The following is a 23,933-nucleotide window of genomic DNA, read 5'->3' on the forward strand; positions in this document are numbered from 1 at the left end:
AAATTTCGATATGAAGTGAGCCTCACACCTAATCTCCATTTATTTCAAAAAATGAGAATTCATTTGCATAAAGAGCATGATTACACACAAACTTGAGAATATAACATTACATGATAAGAAAAATAAATTAGTAATAATGACTACAAAAAATGTAATGATTGTGCGAATACCATTAAAACACCTCGAAGCGGAACTTAAATTATGAAGGCATGGCAAATATTAAAAATCTAGAAGAAAAGGTTGAAACATTACAAGCACTTGCATTAATTTTTTTTAGAGAGAGAAAGGGCAGCGATTGGTGGAGAGAGAAGATTGAAATGTTTTTGTGTTTGTTGGGGCTTTGAGATTGTCTCCGTCCCGTTTCTCTCAATCTCTATTCCTCCTCCTTAGTCCTTACCCTTTCCTTATTCTTCCCTCCGCTAGAGAGAGATTAAAACCTAGAAATTATTTTCTCGAGAAAATTTGGCGGAATTTTCCCGTTTTTCCGGATTTCCAGAAGCTGAGGATCCGAGCTAGGGTTTCGGGTGTGAATATCCAGGATTTTTTTGCAAGGTGAGGTCTGGGATCGCGGGAACTGGATCGAAATGTTGGTTAGGAATGCAAATTCGTGGGAATTCTAGTTCCGATCTTGAAATTAGGGCGCGAATCGAAGGCTAAAGCAATGGATGTGGACTCATCGTCGATGGAGCCGGAGACCGATCACGATCCGGCAGTACCAAACCACAGTACGACGTCGTCACCGGCCGCAGTGGAAGGGGAGCAACAGCTAGGCGAGCAGGCGCAACCGGGAACTGGATCTCCGCCGCAGCAGCCTCAGACGGCGGCGGCGGCTCCACAGGCACAGCAGACTCCGGTGGCCGGGCCCAGGCACGCTCCAACATACTCGGTGGTCAATGCAATTTTAGAGAAAAAAGAAGACGGGCCAGGGCCCAGGTGTGGCCACACGTTGACTGCGGTGGCGGCCGTGGGAGAGGAGGGCACGCCGGGCTACATTGGCCCCAGGTTGATTTTATTTGGGGGTGCCACAGCTCTTGAGGGCAATTCGGCTGCTTCAGGGACTCCATCATCAGCTGGAAGTGCTGGCATAAGTATGTTATTTTCTTTGTTTACTTGGGTAGCTTCGTCTTTTGAGCTTCTATGATGTTTGCGTCTTTGAGCTTCTATGAATGGAAACCCTAATAGTAATGGTTCTGTTATGATATAATTAGTCTATCAACCTAGCTTTGTTAGTTTCAGATTGCGGTTTTTTGTTCTTCTTTGATGTTTACGTCTATGATATGGTTATGATATGCTGCGCGGTGGAATTCTAAGTTGTAGTTATGTAAATTGTCTGTGAAAAGTCCTTGTTATGTTCAAGTTCTTTAACCTTAGGCTCTCTATCTGTGTGCTCCCATATTGTTAATGATACAAGCACTGTCTTACAGTTCTGGGAAGAAAAAAGTTACGTGTAATTAGAGTTAAATTTCGGTTCCTAGAAGGTTTCTGATTGAAAAGAATTTTAGAAAGCTTTATCTTTGCCCAGCTCTTATTGATACTTGATAAATTCATTTTGTTTTATGCAAATTTGCGATATTTATAGCAAGTGATTTTAGTGGTTGGTTGTTTTGTTGTATCCCAACAAATATGCATGTAATTTTCTTCTTTTTGTCATTACTATGGTTCAGAAACTTACTCTCTTTTGAACTAAAAGTGATCAAGTGGCATCTAATGCCATTGGAGCTTCAAATCTCTGTGTTTGTTGTTTTCAAATTGCGTCTAAATCCTTGCCTTCTAATGGCTATTTTTTTAGCATCCATAGTTTGGATTCTGCTTTGAGCTTCTAGGGGCCAGCTAGCATTTATTTATGGTGTGAAGGTGCTGGCTTCTGTGGGGATGTTTGAGCCATTCAAGTTGTTGGTCTTTCTGATATGTTCAGCGGTCCAAATTACCATGGGGCCTAATCTACATCTTGATTAATGCTTGTGCTTGTAGTGAATCTCACAAGAATACTGATTCATTTCATTTTAAATAATTCTAATTTAAGACACTTAGTGGGAAAAAGGCTTTGTTGTTGTTGTTGTAAGACACTTGTTTGTTCTTGATTTCAGGACTTGCAGGTGCCACCGCAGACGTGCATTGTTATGATGTGCTAACAAATAAATGGTCTAGGTAAACCTAGGAATAAATATCTTGTGTCTTATCAGCCTGTGGCTGTCCCTATTTTGTATTTATCCTCTGTGTTTACTTTAGTGGGTACATTGTTATGACATGCATTGTAGGATCACACCCTTTGGAGAACCTCCCACCCCAAGGGCTGCACATGTAGCAACAGCTGTAGGAACTATGGTGGTTATTCAGGTCAGCACTCAATATTTTATCTCTCAAGCTATGATTCCCAAGTCGCTGCTGTTTTAGAATTTTTCTATTAATTGCATAATTACTTTCCTAATGGAATCTTTGATATCAATACAGGGTGGAATTGGTCCTGCTGGTTTGTCTGCTGAGGATCTTCATGTTCTTGACCTCACACAGCAACGGCCTCGATGGCACAGGTTATACTTGAATTGGCTGCTTTCTTTAAAAAAACTTATTGTGGGACTTTTAACCAAGTGGAGCTAATTTTACTATAGGGTTGTTGTTCAAGGCCCTGGACCTGGGCCACGGTATGGACATGTGATGGCATTAGTGGGGCAAAGATATCTTATGGCAATTGGTGGGAATGATGGTGAGTCACTTCAGGGTCTATCTTACTATCTTTTCTGCATTGAAGTAAAGGGAAGAAAGAAGCTACATGCTTAAGTTTTTACAAATATTGAGAGAAGGGGAATTGGTGTGTGGTTTTCAGGAAAACGGCCATTAGCTGATGTTTGGGCTCTCGACACAGCTGCCAAACCTTACGAATGGCGTAAGTTGGAACCAGAGGGGGAGGGTCCACCACCATGCATGTAAATCTTTCACGCTTTCCCTCGTTAGCATTCATGACATTCAAATTCTTATTATAACATATATACATGCATGTGTCTCACCATTTTGGTATTTATATAAAAGGTCACATGCTTGGATATTAAAATGAATATGTATTCTTTTAGTTTTGGGTATTGGCTTCATACTTAAGTTGTGTTCTCCCTATTTTTCAGTTGTATATGCCAATAGATTTTACTGTTAGAGGCATATATTTCATGGACTTATGTGAGTGTTTGGGTACTGATTTTAGTTCTACTAGTGAGAGAATGTGTAGAAATCCTTCTCAAATAAAAAGAGAATATGTAGACATGAGTATATGACATTTGCTACTTTTAGTTGCCGGGAAGTTGGTTTTTCTTTTTTAATTCTTTTTCCCACGTGATATAGTATGTTCAATAGAATTTGCTTTATGAGTGGACACCATGGGGTAAAGCCACCTCTACAGGACCCTTGACAGTTCGTCTTAAAGCATGTGATCCTTAATAGTGATGGTAAAAAACGAAGAAAATAAAAGAATAAATCTGAACTGTTGCTTCAGAGAACGTTACCTAGAAACTGCTGGTAATTGTTTCATTGATTCATTCTTTGCATTTCTTACCATAAATACCGTGTCACTAGTAATCAATATGATACTACAGTGAATAATTTATTCTTTAGAAGTTATGCATCTTTGACTTGCTATTGAATTGTCGTGGTTAATTTTCAATTGCATAATTACCATGTTTTTTGTTGATGATATTGCAAAGTCGATATCTTATCGTACTCTTTGTATATGGCCAGGTATGCAACTGCAAGTGCAAGGTCTGATGGTCTTCTCCTCCTCTGCGGAGGGAGGGATGCAAATAGTGTGGTGAGTCAAACAGTGTAATTTTTTGGGCGGTTTGTTTTTGTGAAGGATGAATGTGATAGTATCATATTCAGGGATTTTATTATTTTTATATTGATTGCTGGATGGCTCCAGATTGTATTTGCACTTTGTCACGCACATTTTGAAAAACTGTGGAACAGTTACCCCTTCGCATATGTATCTAATCTTTCTGAAAAAAATGTGATTTTGATATTTGTTAGGAAACTACTTAACTGAAACAAAAGTTACCCGTAGCGTATTGGTGACTCAAGGATTGGCATATCAATGTAATCAGAAGTCTTATTTTGGTGTGTGGGAAGGACAGGGTGGTGGGGTTATGGCGTTTGTGGCACAGATTACTTCTATTTGTCTTTATGGTTTGTTTACGTAGCTCGTGTCTGAATGTTGTTGACTCCCCTCCCTCTTCAAATTTTGCGAAGCACATGTGTTTCCAATATTAGTAACAGCTTTGTAATGTTTGCTTGAAGAAAAAGCAGCTTTGTCATGTAATTCTGGGTTAAGTTTTCTTTTGGTTTCTTCTGTTTGCAGCCATTGGCAAGCGCATATGGTCTTGCCAAACATAGGGATGGCCGTTGGGAATGGGCAATTGCTCCTGGTGTTTCACCTTCTTCAAGATATCAACATGCAGCAGTGGGTTTTTGCATCTGTTATTTTTAATTCCCATTTTCCTTATTTGAATTCAATTTCCTAAAACTAGCATATGTTATGATACTAGGTCTTTGTTAATGCACGTCTGCATGTTTCTGGAGGGGCCCTTGGTGGTGGCCGCATGGTTGAAGATTCATCAAGTGTTGCAGGTATTTATTTATGTTTTTACAAGCATTATATGGAATGTAGGCTTTCTCCAGTTTTTGGAATGGATGATCCTTGAAAGAGAATCTAAGAACTGAATGGTTTCGACCCTTGAGTCACAGCCCTGGAAACAGTACCTTCATAAGTTTTCTCAAGTGAGCCTTGGCAGGTGTTGTGGGTTTCTTACCCTAGAAGGTCTTGTGGGTTTCTTACCCTAGAATGGATAGGCGTTGACTAAATTATTGCTACTCCATAACATGAAATCAAAATTCAAAGTAAAGTTTACATATGGTTATGCAAACACTTGCATATTCTTGTCGTTGTAAAGTTAAGATATATGGTTCAATTAAGTGTTTTTCAAAATAGATTTTAGTTTCTGGACTCAACATTAACTGGTTCTCTAGTAAATACAATGAGAAATATGGTTTTGTAGGATGTGATGGAGGTAAGCTGGTTGTTTTTTTTAATCTCTTGGGGTTGGTGAAAGTTCACTGTTAGGTCATGTATAGTGGGGGATGCTTTTTGAGAGGTGCCAAATGGTTAACTTCTTCCAGTAGTTTCTGGTAGATGTATTTTAGTTTTTCTCTCCCTCACTCTCCAGGATAACTACATTGTGCCTGATCCTCTTGTATTATGCTTCAAGCAAATATTGAGATCTTATGATCTTTAGTTTTGTTTTCAATGTCTGAAGCAATTCAAATGAGACTGCTGTGGCTTTTATTCCAGTTCTTAAAATAATTGATCCTTACCACATCAACGTGTAAAATTTGGTAGATTAACTATGCTTCTTGGAGAAACAGTTACATTGGTAGCCTAAGTTTTGTTGCTGTGTGTTGGTGTTGAAATATTTATGCTTCCAAGAAGTTCTTCATGTTGTGAATATCGCGTTTAAGAGTGCAAATAATAGAACAAACTTGGAAATCAAAAACAAAATAACCAAGACAAATAACACCAATAATTAACGTGGTTCGGCTATATGTGCCTACATCCACAGGGCAACAACAACAATCTTTCACCATATCAATAATGAGACAACGAATTATCTTGCGAAGTCTCCGAAAACCTGAAAAAATAAGAACAAGAAATACACTCTTATCTCTATTCTTTTCTCTTGAATTCACTTTGCCCTTACAATACCCACTCACTCAACTCCTTCAGTGGTATACAACTTATTGTTTGGCTCCAATTCAAAACTAGTGCCCCCTTTATATAGACGTAACAAAGGTCTTCAATAAGGATTACTAATCCTAATGGAATCTAGTTATGAATCTTTCTCAAATTGGAAAAACAACTGTAATTGGGAAAACAATTTAATCCTCTAATACTATAACTCCTAAAGGACTTAGGACAACTCATCATGAGCCGTAAAAGCCCAACAATCTCCCCCTCCAAACCATGAGGAAGGCATACCAGAATAGGATTGCTCCTCTTGATCAAACTCCCATTGATCGAACTTCTCATAGTTAGGCTCCCCCTGATTGTACTATTCATGACCAAACTCCCCCTGATCGAACTTCTCTTGATCAAGCTCCTCTTGACCAGACTCCCATTGATCAAACCTCTCATTACCAGGCTCCTCCTGATCGAACTTCTCATAACTAGGCTCCCCCTGATCGAACTATTCATGACCAAACTCCCCTTGATGGAACTACTCATGACCAGACTCCCCTTGATCGGACTTCTCTTGACCAGGACTCTCCACTCCATTAGCAAAAGCAATTATATACTTCTTTGCCAGAAACCATCGCTCATCTGCATCTTGGTCCAATCAGCACCAGACATTCTTGGTGGCTTGCTCTTAACACCTTCAATAAAGCATGTCCTCCGTTCTTGATTTCCACGTAACCAAGTTGGAGCGGGTGAGTTTCATCATGGTGCTAATCGCACCCTCCATTCGAAACGGATATAAGCTAAATGAGGCTCTGATACCCCCTGTGGATATCGCGTTTAAGAATAGAAAAAAAATAGACCAAACTTGGAAATTGAAAACAAAATAACCAAGAAAAATAACACTAAGAATTAAAGTGGTTCTGCTATTTGTGCCTACATTCACAAGGCAGCAGCAACAATCTTTCACTATACCAATAATGAGTACAACAAATTATCCTTCCAAGTCTCTAGAATTGAGGCATGACGAAAAACCTGAAAGACCAAGAACAAGAAATACACTCTTATCTTTTCTCTTGCACACACTTTACACTTACAATATTATCTCACTCTTAACTCCTGGAGTGGTATACAATATACTGTTTTGCTCTAATTCAAAACTAGTTCAATAGCCCCTTTATATTGACATAATAAAGGCCTTCTTCAATAAGGATTACTAATCCTAATTGGAATCGGAATCCTTCTCCAATTGAGAAACCAACTCCAATTGGGAAAACAATTTATTCCTCTAAGACTCTGTTTCCTAATAGACTTAGGGCAACTCATCATGAGTTGGAAAAACACCATAAGTGTTCTTACAAGTTTCTATGTTCTTATGTGCAGTGTTGGATACTGCAGCAGGAGTTTGGTGTGATACAAAATCTGTGGTTACTAGTCCAAGGACAGGTAGATACAGTGCTGATGCAGCCGGTGGGGATGCTGCAGTTGAGCTGACAAGGCGTTGCAGGCATGCAGCTGCAGCGGTTGGTGACTTGATCTTTATATATGGTGGTCTACGTGGCGGTAAGAAATGAACGTATTATTTTCAGTCATGCTGCAGTTTTTTCCTGTTTCAGTAATTCAATGAAGTGAATCCAGCAATCATTTAATTGTTGTATAATGCATACACTTTGTGACAATGGAATGTAGGTTGCAACTCGCAGTCACTAAAATATTTTGCACCATGAATCGACATGTTTAGAGAATAATAGACTTCTTTTGTTTCTTGAGGTTGACGTTTCCAGTACATGGTTATTTTTCTGATACATGTATGATTATTTCAAAGTTGAGGTCTCAATGGTTGGTTTATTAGTTAATTTAGGTTTCGAACTCTCTTTTTTGGGTTATATTTGTCTTTAGTGGATGAGTCAACTAGGGTAAAACAACAGGCAAGGATACTGTAGGTGCAGCAATGTAGCAATTTATGAAGGATTTTAGGAGCTGTAATTTTGATGGTTTTTGAAAGATTTTATACCATGGATTCTGGAGTTAACTTACAGTTTTATCATTCTGAACTTATAATTGCTTTATTCTTTTATGCTATAGGAGTGCTGCTTGATGACCTACTTGTTGCGGAAGATTTGGCTGCTGCTGAAACAACAACTGCAGCTTCGCATGCTGCAGCTGCAGCTGCTCAATCTGTACAAGGTCGTTTATCTGGAAGGTATGGATTCATTGATGACAGAGCAAGGCAGTTGCCCGAAGCAGCCCCTGATGGTGCTGTTGTGCTGGGAAATCCAGTTGCCCCCCCAGTAAATGGTGACATGTATACTGATATAAGTACTGAAAATGCTTTGCTCCAGGGAACCCGGTAAGCTAGTCGTTGTGTGTACATTTTGATTCCAGGTTTTGAAGTCACATAGTACTTGTTATATTAAAGAGTGATTGTTGTGTAGGAGAATTAGCAAAGGTGTAGAGTACTTAGTTGAAGCATCAGCAGCAGAAGCTGAGGCAATCAGTGCCACTTTGGCTGCTGCCAAGGCACGACAAGTTAATGGAGAAGTTGAACTACCTGATAGAGATCGTGGTTCAGAGGCTACCCCCAGTGGGAAGCAGATATCTACCTTGATCAAGCCTGATTCTGCTGGGTCAAATAATATTCCTTCCGCTGGAGTGCGACTGCATCATAGAGCTGTCAGTATTAAATTTTATGAGGCAACTTCTGTGTGGCAAGAAGTTTTAAACCTGTGTAGATCTGTTCTTAATGTTTCTTACATGCTTTGCCAGGTTGTGGTAGCTGCAGAGACTGGTGGAGCTTTAGGTGGCATGGTGAGGCAACTTTCAATTGATCAATTTGAAAATGAAGGCAGGCGGGTTAGTTATGGGACTCCAGAGAGTGCTACTGCAGCAAGGAAATTGTTAGATCGACAGATGTCCATTAATAGTGTGCCCAAAAAGGTAGAAGACATTATGTGACAGTCTTGCCTCCCTAAAATTGCCATATTTCATTAGTACATCTAATAAAAGCAAATGTCCATGCTCAACTGTTGATGGGTAAATTTTGCTAACTTCTTCCTTGTCCACCTGATTAATGCTAATTGTATCTTAGAAAATAGAAGGATAATTAAATAAAAGAACAAGTTCCTAAGTGGTACCCTAAATTGTATTCAATAGTGTGAATGCATTTTTGCACTTGTCATCATTCTGGAAACCTAAGGTAGATGCATCTGTGAGTTAGAATATCAAGCATGCTAATGCAACCAACTATAGAATATTGGAGGCCACTTTAAAGTCATATCCTTGCTTTCACATCTGTGTCTATCTGTTGCCTTTAATTTCATTTTCAAATTATTCATCGTTGTTTTATTTATGCTGCCCCTGTACCATGAAGAGATATAAAGCTCAATTAAGAGTTTCTCTTATCCTGTGCTTGGTTGTTCACTTATAAAAGATTAAGACGATTATACATTCTCATCCTCGCATGGTCGTACCAATCCTCATCCTGACATATTCGAACCATTCCCCATCCTGAGTCCAGACATAGTTGAACCATGATTCGTGTATTCAATTCTTATCTAGTGTCCTGGATACTTCTTTCTACCTATTATTATCCTACAAATGCGGTGACCCTAACACTTGGTATTACGAATGTCATCCAGCATATGTAATGTCTACTTATAAAGTTTATTGGGGTTCATAATCAATAAATTTTCTCTATTCTTATCAGGTAGTGGCACATCTTTTAAAGCCTCGTGGGTGGAAGCCTCCGGTTCGTAGGCAATTTTTCTTAGATTGTAATGAAATAGCAGATCTTTGTGACAGTGCTGAGCGAATCTTCTCTAGTGAACCAAGCGTCTTACAGCTTAGGGCTCCTATCAAGATATTTGGTGATTTACATGGGCAGTTTGGTGATCTCATGCGCCTTTTTGATGAGTATGGTTCACCTTCAACGGCTGGGGATATTGCGTAAGTGGCTTTACTTAACGCACCACTAACCAACTTGGTTTATACGGTTCAATATTGAAATATTGAATTACATATGTTAAGGGGTCTGTCTCTGCACCCCATGATATTACATTGATAGTTATATCTTAATGGTTTAACCATATAGTTATATCCTAAGATGACAGCATGGCAACAAATAAGTCATGCGTAAACTTCCAATCCAGTCCTAGTGTGAATTTCTTTTTTGGTTTATAGAACGCGGGAACATTTAGGTTAAATTAAATGAAATCTCTTTTGCATTTGTAATGCAAGGTGGATTCTATAGGTGACTATGCAAATTGTTCCAGGCTCCATCTACTAATGCTCGGTTTATTTGTTTGAGTTATATTTTGTTGTAAGTTTTGCCGTTCAGTATTCACATAAAGGTTTTGACCTTTGTACATCTTGTATAATATAGTTATAAATATTTCATTGTACGTCTTCTACAATACAGAGTTTTATGTTTCTTACATTTACGCTGATTTTATATGGACAAAAATCAGATATATCGACTATCTCTTCTTAGGAGATTATGTTGACCGGGGCCAACATAGCTTGGAAACCATTACTCTTCTGCTTGCTTTGAAGGTACATTTTGGCTGCCTTTTTGTTCTGTTCCAGTTTTCTCACTTGATGCTTATCTCTCTCTGTGATTGCTGTATGAGTATTTCTATGCTAATGCAATGTTTGTGAAAAAAATGTCAATATTGCAGGTCGAGTATCCCCAGAATGTACATTTAATTCGTGGCAACCATGAAGCTGCAGATATCAATGCTCTATTTGGCTTTCGGATTGAATGCATTGAACGAATGGTACTGTATTTTAACTACATCATATCTGTGATTTTTATTTGTAATCTCTGGTGTTCAATGACTGAATGGCTTGATGAGCAGGGTGAGAGAGATGGAATTTGGGCATGGCATCGAATAAACCGTTTGTTTAATTGGCTTCCGCTAGCAGCTCTGATTGAAAAGAAAATCATTTGTATGCATGGTGGTATTGGTCGGTCTATAAATCATGTGGAACAGATTGAGAATCTCCAGCGTCCTATTACAATGGAAGCTGGCTCCATTGTGCTTATGGATTTGTTATGGTCAGTGCATGTCTATGTTGATATATTTTATAATTATCTTTATGTTGACTGGTCAATGATGTTGTCATATGATTCTCTCTAGGTCTGACCCAACAGAAAATGACAGTGTGGAAGGTTTAAGACCAAATGCTAGGGGTCCTGGGTTGGTTACATTTGGGGTGAGTAATTTTAAATTTTGTCTTCCGTTATTTCACATTACCTATAATGTTATAGAAATTAATAGGTATCTAAATTAGTACATTTGTCATCAAGTAGTCCGGATGTGTCATCATCAATGGGTACATTCGCGCACTAAACATACTCACATGTTATTGATGCATTTTCGTCAATATCGATGAATATCTGTTCTTTAATAAAAAATGGATGTCCTGCACAAAGATTGTTGGTTATCAAGTGCTGACTTTTTTAGGAAATGATTTTGTTAATACTGTACAGTACTATTCTTTTAGCAAAGTTAATGGTCCTAAATGGGATGTGGGATATCGTACATAGATGCAATCTAGATTATTTACAAACAAAGTTGCATTTGTAGTATTGTCACAATTTGTTGATCAGGATGACTTTTTTATATAAAAGGTTGAAATATATAGTAGTATGCAAAATTGTTAATATTGTTTCAGTTGGTGTCCTGATAAAACCATTTCCAAAATCTGAGAATCGGAAGTATTTTGTTCTCTTTATTTCTAGAAAATTCCATTCCGAGATGTACGTTACTCTAGAATTCCATGCCACAAAATGAACAGAACCTTGAAGCAATGGAATTGGTATTTTCTATGTACGTGTCTTGTAAATAGGAATTGGTATTTTCTATATATGTGTTGTAAATAGTTCAATATGACGGTCTGCATGGAACATGGAGTCAAACATTCATTGTTCAGTAATTCATCTTGCTTGATGCCCGTTGAGGCTTTTTCAGTTTATGTTAACCTCAATGAGTTCTTATTTTGTAAAGTACTGGGATCGTAAAATTGTATAGCGTTAGCTGGTATTTTTTGTTTTTTATATCTGTTTGTATGCCATCTAAGGTGTGTTGATGTTGCAGCCTGATCGTGTCATGGAATTCTGCAATAACAATGATCTTCAGTTGATTGTACGTGCGCATGAATGTGTAATGGATGGATTTGAGCGTTTTGCCCAGGGGCATCTGATTACACTTTTCTCTGCTACCAATTATTGTGGTATGTACTTGTCCCCTTTTCTATTTATGCAGCTTTGAGATCCTCAAAAGACATCTCAGGTTTGGCCTTTACCACTGTCAACCAAACATCTCATGTTTGCTCTTACCGCTCTCAACAGGTACGGCCAATAATGCAGGGGCAATCCTAGTCTTGGGTAGGGATCTTGTGGTGGTTCCAAAACTCATTCATCCCCTACCACCAGCAATTTCATCACCAGAAACTTCACCGGAACGCCATATTGAAGACACATGGATGCAGGTACTGATGTTTATTTCTTATTTCATGTTTAGATCTGTAGTTATAACTTGTAACTCAAAAGGTTTGAATGAGAACCTTATTGTTGAATCTCTCTTTGTACGTGTGCGCGCATGAGTGCGTGCGTGTGTGTGCCTCTATATATTTATTGTATAATATATAAATGTATGTATGTGCATACTCATACTGGAAATTTTTTGCTTCCCCTTTCCCATCGGAACATGTAGTCATTGTTTTGGTGGTAATCTTTGTTTGAATTGGCTTGTTATGAAACCAGGAATTGAATGCAAACAGACCTCCAACACCGACTAGAGGCCGTCCCCAAGTAGCTAATGATCGGGGTTCCCTTGCTTGGATATAGTTGATTATTCTGAATTGCTTCGTCATATCATATTCATTCTGGCCTCGTTCTTCCACATGGGATTACTAGTGCTGTATAGAGCATGATGTCAAATACAAGAAGTTCCCCTGTTCTTCCACATGGGGTTTCTCGTGGTGTATAGAGCATGATGCCATATACAAGAAGTTCCAAAACTTGTGATCTTTTTTCCAGATAACAAGTTTGAAGGCTTTCTGAAATTTTGGTTTACTTTACACAATTGGTAGGCCATGAGATGATGAGAAGATACAGAGTCGAAGAAGCAGGTTGCGTTCGGCGGGTAGGTTTTACTTTGTATGATGTGCTAAAAGTTGCGGTTCAGGTCAACCCACCCTTTGTAAATTGAGCTACAGGCAGGTAGAAATCGTCTTCGTTCTTCCCGTGGATTGGTAGTGTTGAGTATTCTTCTGATTATATATTGTTTTATTCCTCGTTTTAGGTTTATTAATTTCCGTTTGAAGAGGACACGGGGTCTATTTGTGGTGGTGAGATATATGAAATGTTTAGAATCTTTGTGAGCGTCGGTCCGTCTTTGTATCATAGAGGTATTGCTTTGTGTAATATTTCATCTCTGTTTTGTACAATGTAACATTGTGTGATATCCGACACATGCATTGTGAAGTTTTGGTCGTAAAATGTTGTGCATCTTTCTAGTTTCTTTTCCTGACGATCAGCTATGCTTTCCCGCAACCTTGTAAGATGTAAAATTATGTAACTGGTGGAAAACTTAAGGTTTCGGAGAGCCTAGTTTTCTCTGCGTATGCATGCCCCAAAACAAACAAATCCCAGCCTTGTATTTTTATAGCTTGACAACTAGCGGATGCGATGCGTTTGGCAAGCAAGGGGAGAAGATGTAGTTGCTTCAAGTCTTTTCGAATGATTGTTGAAGTCTTCAATCGGCGTAGGCAGTTACACACGTGAATCTAGAGTAAGGTTGCATTAAGGAAACATAAACTCACAAAAACCTAACAATGGTAAAACCCAACGTGGGATAAAACCCGAAGTCCCCGAGACAAAGGTGAAAAGTGCGAAGGCAATGCTTGAAGAAAACAAGTGGTGATTAACGCTCGCATCAAGGTATGACCAATCTAAGATAGGTGTCTCATTAAAACCTTGTCATGTTAGCAAAACTCAGTATGGCATGCTCTTGAACAAAGGAAAAAAAAAGTACATTACGATCAACTAGGTATCTATCAGATACTCCCCCTGAATTCGACAAAACTCCTTAATTAGATTGCAAGCGGTGTAATTCTGACAATTTAAGAATTCTAATTTCTCGTACAAGCTTAAGGAAACTGGACTTTGGTAATGACTTGGTGAAGATCAACAAGGTTGTCATGGGAACGTTCGCTTGATTTGATCTTCTGATGCTCTTGTTGTTGATGAGAGGAACTTTGGCGCAATGTGCTTGATATGGTCTCCCTTGTTGTGTTCTTTATGAATCTGGTCCATACATGCAAAATTATTCTCAAATATCACTATTGGGACGTCAACGATAGATGACAATCCACAAGTGCTTCGAATATGCTTGACACAATGGCTTTCAGCCATGTACACTCACGAGTGGCCTCATAGGGGATGAATATCTCGGCATGGAACTAATTTGAAGGTTTTTTTTGCATTAACTAGAGAGGTTTTGTGTGAGTCTGTCCTAATTTATGCAAATAAGTCCCTAGTTGGAGGAAACCAAAATATGTACATGATTACTTGCAATTGTAGAAATGTAGAGTCCTTAGATGTAACTCTAGTGATAGTTGTGATATGTCACACTTCTAGAGATAAGAGTTGCAAGAACTCATTGGGATTGATGTTTTCATGGAACGTTATGACACATATTTGTATGAATGTTACCAAGTTAGAATCGGTTTCACTCACGTGAAACGATTCGCCCTGGCACTGAGGTAGTGAGATGAGACATATGTGCCTGAAACATATTGGAGTGCGAGATATGACATGTGTATGATTTCACGTACAAAACATACACTAGATATAAATACTGTTGCCTTGGAAGTGTTTAAGATAAAACCTAGCAAAAGGTCGACACATGGAGATTTTTTCATTTGGAATCCATGTTTCCATGTTAAAGCTTATCAAGACAATGAACGTGTGTAATTAGGTAGGCGCCGAGAGGGCGACTAGGCTGAGTGCTCGAGTTAGGCGTTTGTTAGCGCTTAGACTAAGATTTGTATGGTGTATGTCCAGTGGACATGTGACACGCTCATTAAATTGAGAATACACCATAGCATATGTTTCGTATTGTATGTGCTAGTTGCGATTGATAGTGGGAGTGACAAATTGATCGCTACTTCAAGTCATTGTGTGAGTCTATGTGCTCCAACTCTTATACCTTTTGGACTAAAGTCTATGGTAGAAAGATGAGATTTAATGATCGCTACTTTAGCACGTTTGTGGGGTTCGTGCAACTATTCATAGGAACAAAACGTTGATCCGGAGTTGGTTAATTTTGCAAGGTATGTTATTTAACAAATTCATTTGTTTATATTATAGAATTCTAACGCAACCAACTATCATGCTTAAAGCATTCTAGACTATAAATTAAACAAAGACAAGTTAGTTCTCCACGAACTTTAACAGGCAATTTGTGCAAAAGAATGTCGTTTTAACCACAGAGGAATAGTTGGCTGGACTTGCTCTCAGTATTTCCACCTGATGAAGTTTCATTAATCACAGGGACAGGGACAAGAGGCAGTGACAGACCGACAATATCGTAAATAAGTTGAAGACATCTGACCCGTTTGATAAATGGGCCGAGATTTCTAACCGGTTCAATTCATCCTCAGGAGCCGGCCCATCTTGTACTGAGTTGGGCAGGTGGCCGAGTCAACTCACCCGATTAAAATCAAAAGCAGAGTTTGGCAGTGGAGGAAGGAAGATTGAAAAGGCTATTCTTGAGATTTCAATCTCCGAGGCGAAGCTTTAGAGCGACATCCATGGACGACGATTTGCTTCTCAAGAACTTCTTCGCTGAAGTTAGTGAAGTTGAGCGGGACAACCAAGTCCTCAGGTCTCTCTCTCTCTCTCTCTCTCTCTCTCTCTCTCTCTCTGCATATATGTATGTATGTGGATTTGGTGACAATTTAATTGTATAAACTAGGGTTTCGGGCGATAGGGTTATTTATCATATTGCGCAATTGAATGGAACCCTGATTGTAATTCCCTTCTTTGCAATTTGTTCTGCCCTGATTCAAATTGAATTGGTTTCAGTATGTATAACTGGTTTGGCTGTGTACTATTCTTGGAGAAAGGAATAGTGGGTCATAGGTAGCTGAGCGTTTTGCCGAATATAATTTAGGCAAGTGTGCAAATTGTGAGGGGAGGATTGATATCGGTGGAGTTTAATATTTCGGAATTAGCAAATGAGACTTGTGTTTGTGAGTCTTCTTTTTTCTCCCTAAAGGATGGTAACGCAATTTGTATTTAGAATGTCGAATGACAAAATAGAATGATCTTTTCTTTCTTATAACTTATAAAGGGATGGATAGTTTGAGAGGTTGGTTGGTTCATGTAGTTATAACTTATAGGAGGGAGTAATGCTCGGTGGTTTTCCCATTCGAGAACCTTTGTTTAGAAATTGCAAGATATGGTAGGGATGGAGAATGGCATTAGGGAGACACTTCATGGCAGAGAAGGTTTGAAGAACATAAAAAATGCTAATGGGCTGATTTTTTTTATTTTTTTATTTTTTTTGTGTAGAAAGGGCATTGGTAGGCGGTCCACATTCTTGGAATTTTTTTGCTAGTCTTTTTTTCCTTTTGATTTTCCGATCTAGTTGCATTGGTTGTTGGCCATCTAATTGATCAACTATGTGAATTATCTGGTGGTGTCAGTTCATGAGAGTATGCACACACACACACACAATTACATTTTTAGGCCTGTCACAAATATCTAATCAACTTTTTCTGTGCGTTTCAAAAAATATGTAGGATCCTCTCCTGCTTCAAGTTAAATCCTTTTGAGTATCTTAACTTACCCTTTGATGCATCCCCAGAAGATGTCAAAAGGCAGTATCGTAAGGTAATTCCCTCCTTCAAATCAAAATGGTATGGCCATTTGTTGGTGGTTTCTTACTAGTGATTCTATTACTGATGACGCATTTTTGTGTTTGAATTTCTTACAGTTATCCTTAATGGTTCACCCTGATAAATGCAAGCATCCACAGGCTAAGGAGGCATTTGGAGGTGCTTAAATTTATGTATACTGTTTGTTTGGTTTAAATATGCTTATTACAGTTGTCTTTCTATTTATTTTTTAAACATAAGTTGGATATATAAATAAATATATAGTTTACTTTCGAAAGCAAGTATGAAGATTCGAATGTAAGACATAATTCATCCTATAACCAACCCATAATATTGGAAACATACATGAAGGGACATGATTATGGATGGCTTCAGTTACGCCATAGACTGAATTATCTGTGAATTCTGTATTTTGGTGTTTAGAGAGATATTTGTTGCTGGCCCCTCGATGTAATTGAGTTAGCATGTATTTGTACGTAGATTGTGGACATCTTGTTCATACCTAGGCAGAACTTGTTGTAACCACTAAATATTATCAATGAAGTTATGGTTGCTCCAAAAAACAGATGTTGAATTTGTCATATGTGTTAGTATTGTTTTTAGGTTGGTAGTATTTCCTTTGAAGATGTGCAAGATGACACAATTTGATGTCGTTCCATTGTTGGTAGGAAGCTGTTGACAGTCTGATGTTTGGTGATGATTTGTTTTTGTACAGAGGAACATGGATGCAGATTCATAGATTTATTAATGGACAATGGCATTTCTAAATTTGAATGCTTGCTTAAATTTAACCATGGGTTATTGATTTCTTGGCAGCATTGGCAAAAGCCCAACAACTATTACTTGATCAACAGGAAAGGGATTATATCATTAGCCAAGTAAATGCCGCCAAAGGTCAGTAACAGAGTTTATTTATTTTTTGTATGTCCTTGTGCCTAGATTTCTCTATTCGAAATCATGAAGGTGTCAAGTGAGGTGTGGGGTGTACTGTTACTCAAGGCATATACCTTTCAAGACTTGCAAAGCGTAGCATAATATGAACCAAAATATATATAGTAGTGCAACAGTTTCATTATTCATGCTTAGTAATCAACCAAAACACATTTAATTCAACAACAATGTCACCATTCTTGCATAATACCAAAATACATATAATTCAAGTTCAACAACACCATAAACTTAAATAAAAATCAAATATCCGAACAAGCAGTGGGTTAAGGCCGAAAACTCAAAATAATATATATTTTCTTGTTAATTAGTAAGATTTGGGGATTCTAGGGTTTTAATTTTTGGGTGGCCGGTTGAAGGAGGAGTAAAATTGGACACAGGAGAAGATGGTGGCTGATGTCTATTGTGGAAGGGAAAGGGTTTAAACAGGTTTATAATTTTTTGCCCAAATCTACATGGTTCTGGGCAGTTTAATTTTTAATCTTTAATATTTTGAATAGGAACAGCCCAGATAGCCTACACTTCGTCAGTATTGCACAAATAGCGTAGCGCATGCTATGTCCAAACAGTGTTCGCTAAAGGGGACAATCACAAAACATTTAATGCCTTGTAGCAAAATCCTTCCACTTCATGCCTTAGGCGTGATTCACAATGCGTTATTTGAAATTTTGATCTACAGTGGGCTCTTGGTTAATCTTTTGTTTGCTAATTGAAAAATGTTGTTTGGTGATAATTTTGTATGAAGTGTTGAAATTGCATATCTGTGAAATTTATTGCTATTCATTGGCTATATCTCATGGCAAGCGTATGTATATGGGTTTGGATAAATTAGTTTGTTCTAAAATATTAAAGTAATTCATAATGCAATTGTCCTCCATGCATCTTCTATTCTTAATTAGCAAGTTTTTACTTTCTGGGCGGGGTTGTTTGTGTTTGTGGAGGGGGAAAAACATTCATAAAGTTTTAATGCGGACTGCAGAAGAACTTAGAGCTAAAAGGAAGAAGCAGTTGAAGAAAGATACAGCTTCTAAAATAAAATCATTGGTTGATGAGGTATTTTCCATTCCCCAAAATTGTTGTCGTTTGCATAGGTTGCACATATTTGTTCCTTATTATTACCAATCTGGTGACATCATTCGTAGATTAGATATAAGTTTTTGTTTTTCGTGATATATTCATGCAATTAAATTGATATAATAATATCAACCAAAAGAAGTTACAAAATTAGTACATTAGTGGTCCTGGGAATTACTGTACATAATTTTTAGGGTAAATCCATAACGAATGCCTAGATGGATGACTCTTTACTGAAAATTCCGATAATAAATCTTATCACATGAGTTAAAGTAAAAAGATAGAAGTTTTCTTGTTATTTTAGCAGATACGAAAGCAGCTGTTTTGTAGTTCTTTGAAAATTCTAGCGTCTTTCTGATTTCCTATCAGGATAGAGTTTCCTTGTTGCAGGTTTCATGTTTGTATTTTTTTTCTTTTTCAGAAATGAACTTCTTGTTCAATTTGTACTGCTTATTATTTTCTAATGAAAATTTCTGTTACTTATGTATTAAAATAAAAAAAAAAAAAAAAATCATGAGTCAGGTTTTCTGAGAAATGCGAGACAAAGTACTCTTTTATGTATCCTTGTTAGCATAGGGTATTGAAAACCTATTCAGGTTTATTTTTACTTTGCTTACAGTTTATCTGCCTAGTTAATTATAGTTCCTTCTTTATTTACTGAGTTACATTAAATTCATTTTATCATAGTTAAGTAAAACCTCTATAAAGTCAAAGTTGGGACCAAACCAAGTTTATAACTTTAAGGAGGTTATTACTTAATAGAGGTGTAGTTAAAAAATATTATTTATTGACTTATTTATCATGAATGAATGTTGTATTTCCTAAATAGGATTCCTTGGGTGCCAAGTATTTTATTTCTTGCACATATGTACTCGCAAGCTCAAAGACGCGACATCAGCTCTAAAAACTAAAGCATTGTCCCAAACAACTTTTAGAAAAATATTTTAGTTCATCTTAAACTTTTATTTGTGATATTGCATATTTTTGTACTCACTGATAATCATTACTATGTATGTAGAGGCGCGTTTCCTTAAGATGGGACAAAGAAAAATTATAACTTATTACCATACATAATTAGTCCCAAGTTGGGACCATTATTTTTTATGACTTTAAGGAGGTTATTCCTTTATAGAGTATTACTTTACAGAGGTTTTACTGTATAATTTCTTTGCTGCTATGAGGCAGGTAATGGAAGTGTTTAGAAATAGGGGTGGTAATTCATGAAGTTATTTTCTATTGCCCTTTCCAGTTCCTTTGTTGGGAAACAACCTACTAATCATTATGTCTCTTTTATATATGATACAGGGAAAATACGAGCACCAGTATGAACAGTCAGAAGAGTTCCAGCAAGAACTCAAAATGAAGGTTCGAGATATATTAACAGAACAAGAATGGCGAAGGAGAAAAATGCAAATGAGGGTATGCAACATGCTGGAAATATTGTTTTTGAGTTATGCTTATTGAAGGTTCCCTAAAATAGGTTTCTTTGTCTTCATTCTCATTTAGATTTCAGAAGAGGAAGGTAGATTGAAAAAAGATGAAGAAGAAACCAAAGAGATGTGGAAAAGGAAACGGGAGCATGAGGAACAATGGGAAGGAACAAGAGAACAGAGGGTTTGTTTCTATCTTTTTGTGTTTTCTATGTTGGACAGCATAAGATGTGTGTAGTCAGGCCTGATTTTACAATATGAGGTTGTTAGCTATCTCCAACGCAATAGGTGTTGTGTCACGGGCTCCATAAGTGTCCACTACTAAGGCCACCATGCACCGATACTGCCCCCACTTAACCACCTAGGCCCATTCCCCTGAGTGGTACCAAGCCCAATGGACCTCAGGTGTGAGGTTTTATCTCAAAAGGCCTCGGTGCAATTAGAAGTGGAACACCTATATTTAAACCATAGATAGTTGTACTTTTCAGATGTGGGATTCTCTTCACACCCATCTGGGCTTGTATCGAGCCAACTTTTACACCAACAATAAAATCTTGTACTTAATTTCAAGACCCTGAAAGACACTATTTGTTGGTTGTCTCATGATTGATGACCTTGATGAATCAAACCATATATAAGGTCTAAGGTGAAGGGCAGTGTATTCAGGTTCCCTGAGAACCTAACCCATTCCTCTTATTATTTCCCTGTGCCCACTCAATTTTTTTAGCAATCTCCATTGAAATGTATGTTGTATCTTGAAATAAATTATCCCTCAATGGCCTTGGAATATCCTTTGTATTGCCCCAAATGCATGTGAATTATCATGAGGAGATGCCCATTTGTGTTGCTTTGAATTCATATTTGTCCCGTGAGTCGAATGGTTGCAGTTATATTTCTTCCAAATTCTATGCAAATCTTTTCTCAAACAGTTTCTTAATCAACCCTCGCCTCAACTTTAACAGTTTTCCGTTAGTAATTCGAGATGAAACTGCAGTATCAACTTAATTTTCCTAAACTGTGGTTAGGTTGAATGACACTAATTTTTTTCGTAGTCAGAATTCTAATTTTTAAAATTATTTCTAGCAAGCTGGCTCCCCTTTAACATTTGTTCACTTTCCTCATCACATTCATGATCAGGTTTCAAGCTGGAGGGATTTTATGAAGGGTGGAAAGAAGGTAAGTTGTGCTGATTTAGTTACGTTGTTATAAGCAACAATTTGTCTTTAGTCTTGGAAAATTTAAAACAAACGATTGCGTTATTTGGGTTCATTTGCAGGCCAAAAAGGGAGAAATTCGACCTCCTAAGCTCAAGACTGAAGACCCTAACAAATCTTATGTTCAAAGGCCGGTAAAACGAGGTTGATTTTGTTTTGGCCTGAGGGTCGTTGTAGGTTGCTGCATTGGTTAAAGAAGCAGATATTCGAAAGCCTGGTATGTGGAAGATCAGTATGAATCTTTGACTCATATTTAAACAGGAGTATTGTTGTGTCCATGTGAGATATGATTAATATATTGTTCTAATACCTCGTACAGTATAAATATAATCTGATCAGGAATTCTGGACCTTGATTAGGTTTAGGTTATCAAAAGAGTTTAGAAATCCCCCGCATGAACTTGTTCTTACGTGTTTACGACTTCTTTAGACTTGCACTGCTGGCTAATAACCCTAAATTGTTGCAAACCAAGAGTTCATATTTCTTTTGGGCATGTTTTTGTGGTAATTTTTTAAATGTTAGACATCAGCGGTTGGAATTCAAAGAATGTGTTACTCTTAGAATCAATGGTGGAGAAGAGGTAATTTTGGTTGCAAGCTACTGAAAATATGAAAAATTCAGTTAGTTGCTACTGAACAATAGGACTCATGATTGACATCTAGTTGGACATAAATGAAACCAAATATTTTAATGATTTTCAGTTGCTAGTCACTGAATGGTTACGTAGTTTCTAATTGGTTGCTAGTGAATTGTTTTCCCAATGGTCGGAAGGTTTTTCACTCATAACACATTAAGGACGACTTGGTGCCACCAAGATTTCCTCTAGGTGGTTTAGCCTCTGGTTTAGAGAAAGCACAAAGCATAACTAAAGTAAAAGACAATCAAGGCCAAGGAGCATAAAATCCCAAAAGTTTGTCAGTCTCAAAATATGATGAAGGGAAAAGAAGAGAAATCACTAGCTAAGCTTACACTGTTCCTACAAATTGTTCTAATTCACCAAGGCATCAATGATCAATGAACAAGACAATCAATAAGAATTTTGAAATCACCCTCCACAATAGGTCTCTGACAGCCAGCATGTTTAGTATGAATAAGGCCCAATTTGCGAACAGCCGTTTGCTTGTTAGTCTTTTTGGGCAATTAAGAGCTTTGATCACACTTCAAAACTTTGCTCTTGTGATCAAATTTGCATGTGACAAGTCCACACTACCCTTCATTAATCAAAAAGGGGGCAACGACGCCTTCACGAGATCCAACGACACCCCTTGACTTCATTTATCAGGAAGGGAAAATCAATTACCCTCCCAGACCAAGATTCAACACTAGGATCTTGTTGGATCAACTCAAACGTTCATAATCATTCTAGAGCCTAAGATAGTACCACTATAGAATGCAAAGCTTTTGTTAGTAGTACTATATATTCTCGCTTAAAAAACTGTTTAACACAAGTAGTGGGAGTATCATATGCTACTAAATCAATCATATGGACCGATAGTTGTAATAAGATCATATTATTTTAAAGAGATGAAAATGCTTATTTTTATGTGATGAGACCAAAAACCTTTCAACCTAACTAACTTTAAGTTGACAAGCATGAGGGTGTTTAGAACACTCTTCCGTGGCCTTCTACCATGGTAGGCTCCAATCGTTCATGACTAATACACCGTCTTCACTTGATTATGGGGAAGTTCAATGTATGTGCTTACACGCAAAAGGTGTTCTATGTACATACATGATGATGTGAAAGGCAACAAGCGTGCCCAACATCATATTATTGTTAGGTCATTCTCGAACCCCTAACGAGTTAAGTGCAATGGCGCCAACATCAAATTCTTGTAAGGTGACATTCTCTAAAGTCTGTAAATGAGCATGAGTTACTCTCTCGTCATTATTAATGCTAGGCAACATCATATTATTGTGTGGTAGGTTTGGTAATGGTGAGCCTCTCATACTCCGCTAAGAGTTGCCTCCAAAACTGTTGAATTCCAATTGAGGGATATGAAATTTGTCAAAATAGTGGGTAGTGCTATTTGATTTAAAGACCCTAATCAAGTAGCTATAAAATCAATCTAAATTATATTCATTATATAATTTATAATTACCATATATTTGCAAACACGTTATTCCTTACACCTTCCTAGTGATAATGTATCCATGGAAGTATATGTTAGAAATCTATAACTAGAAGAGTTTCCGTTCGTAACCATCAAAGGGTTGTATCATGTTACATAATCTTCGAACGTTTATTTTTTGTGATTTTTGGTGTATGCAATCTCAGAGTATATGCAAACAAGTTTGACAGTTAGATCATTAAAATTAGTTTCATAAATTGCGTATCCTGTCGCAACAATAGATTCAACAAACACTTAGAGTTTATTCTAAACTTTCATTAATTAGAATGTAAGATCTTGTGGTATCCACTAGTGTAAATATTTTAAATTGATTATCGGGTTTGTTCATTGTATTCTTCTAGAGTCAAGGAGTGTACTCGTGAAAAATCATCAAAATCGAAGCTAAAATAACTGTTAAATCGTGGTTTTTTTATTTCTAACCGTCAAAGGATTTTATCCTGTTTGTCACATCCCGGCCCGGGGCGGATCACTTCCCGGGCCCGCTCCACCACCGTAGCACGATATTGTCTGCTTTGGG

The 23,933-nt window shown here is 37.6% G+C and overlaps 2 protein-coding genes across 3 annotated transcripts; both read left to right on the forward strand.

Annotated features, from left to right (window-relative positions):
- Nucleotides 1-243: 243 nt before the first annotated feature.
- On the forward strand, nt 244-13,235 carry LOC137741504 (serine/threonine-protein phosphatase BSL3). Of its 2 annotated transcripts, XR_011069304.1 has the most exons (22): nt 244-1,088; nt 2,088-2,148; nt 2,259-2,337; nt 2,452-2,531; nt 2,610-2,704; nt 2,825-2,924; nt 3,724-3,793; nt 4,340-4,441; nt 4,527-4,608; nt 7,094-7,273; nt 7,796-8,060; nt 8,146-8,383; nt 8,477-8,647; nt 9,417-9,655; nt 10,177-10,261; nt 10,387-10,485; nt 10,567-10,766; nt 10,849-10,924; nt 11,809-11,944; nt 12,063-12,202; nt 12,477-12,935; nt 13,018-13,235. XR_011069304.1 is itself a non-coding variant. In XM_068481210.1 (21 exons), exons 1-21 carry the CDS (start codon nt 662-664, stop codon nt 12,558-12,560), a joined length of 3,009 nt encoding a protein of 1,002 aa, XP_068337311.1. In that variant the 5' UTR covers nt 244-661; the 3' UTR covers nt 12,561-13,235. The 2 variants fall into 2 exon arrangements, 1 of the variants encoding a protein (XP_068337311.1); XM_068481210.1 differs by having other exon boundaries at nt 12,477-13,235.
- A 2,210-nt stretch (nt 13,236-15,445) lies between these two features.
- LOC137742347 (uncharacterized) lies at nt 15,446-21,633 on the forward strand. The gene is made up of 9 exons (XM_068482196.1): nt 15,446-15,603; nt 16,523-16,613; nt 16,717-16,777; nt 17,435-17,512; nt 18,546-18,619; nt 19,946-20,059; nt 20,147-20,254; nt 21,208-21,246; nt 21,347-21,633. Exons 1-9 carry the CDS (start codon nt 15,530-15,532, stop codon nt 21,431-21,433), a joined length of 726 nt encoding a protein of 241 aa, XP_068338297.1. The 5' UTR covers nt 15,446-15,529; the 3' UTR covers nt 21,434-21,633.
- The last annotated feature ends 2,300 nt before the right edge of the window (nt 21,634-23,933 follow it).

The sequence above is a fragment of the Pyrus communis genome, chromosome 8 (genome assembly GCF_963583255.1).
Source record: "Pyrus communis chromosome 8, drPyrComm1.1, whole genome shotgun sequence".
Classification (NCBI taxonomy): domain Eukaryota; kingdom Viridiplantae; phylum Streptophyta; class Magnoliopsida; order Rosales; family Rosaceae; genus Pyrus; species Pyrus communis.

Bases quoted from the DNA above. Each gene is read 5' to 3' on its own strand.
- LOC137742347 (XM_068482196.1), top strand. From the start codon at position 15,530: ATGGACGACGATTTGCTTCTCAAGAACTTCTTCGCTGAAGTTAGTGAA. The intron at 15,604-16,522 runs GTCTCTCTCTCT...AAAAATATGTAG, and splicing joins CGGGACAACCAAGTCCTCAG to GATCCTCTCCTGCTTCAAGT. The intron at 18,620-19,945 runs GTATTTTCCATT...TATATGATACAG, and splicing joins TAAAATCATTGGTTGATGAG to GGAAAATACGAGCACCAGTA.
- LOC137741504 (XM_068481210.1), top strand. From the start codon at position 662: ATGGATGTGGACTCATCGTCGATGGAGCCGGAGACCGATCACGATCCG. The intron at 10,486-10,566 runs GTACTGTATTTT...CTTGATGAGCAG, and splicing joins TTGAATGCATTGAACGAATG to GGTGAGAGAGATGGAATTTG. The intron at 10,767-10,848 runs GTCAGTGCATGT...GATTCTCTCTAG, and splicing joins GTGCTTATGGATTTGTTATG to GTCTGACCCAACAGAAAATG.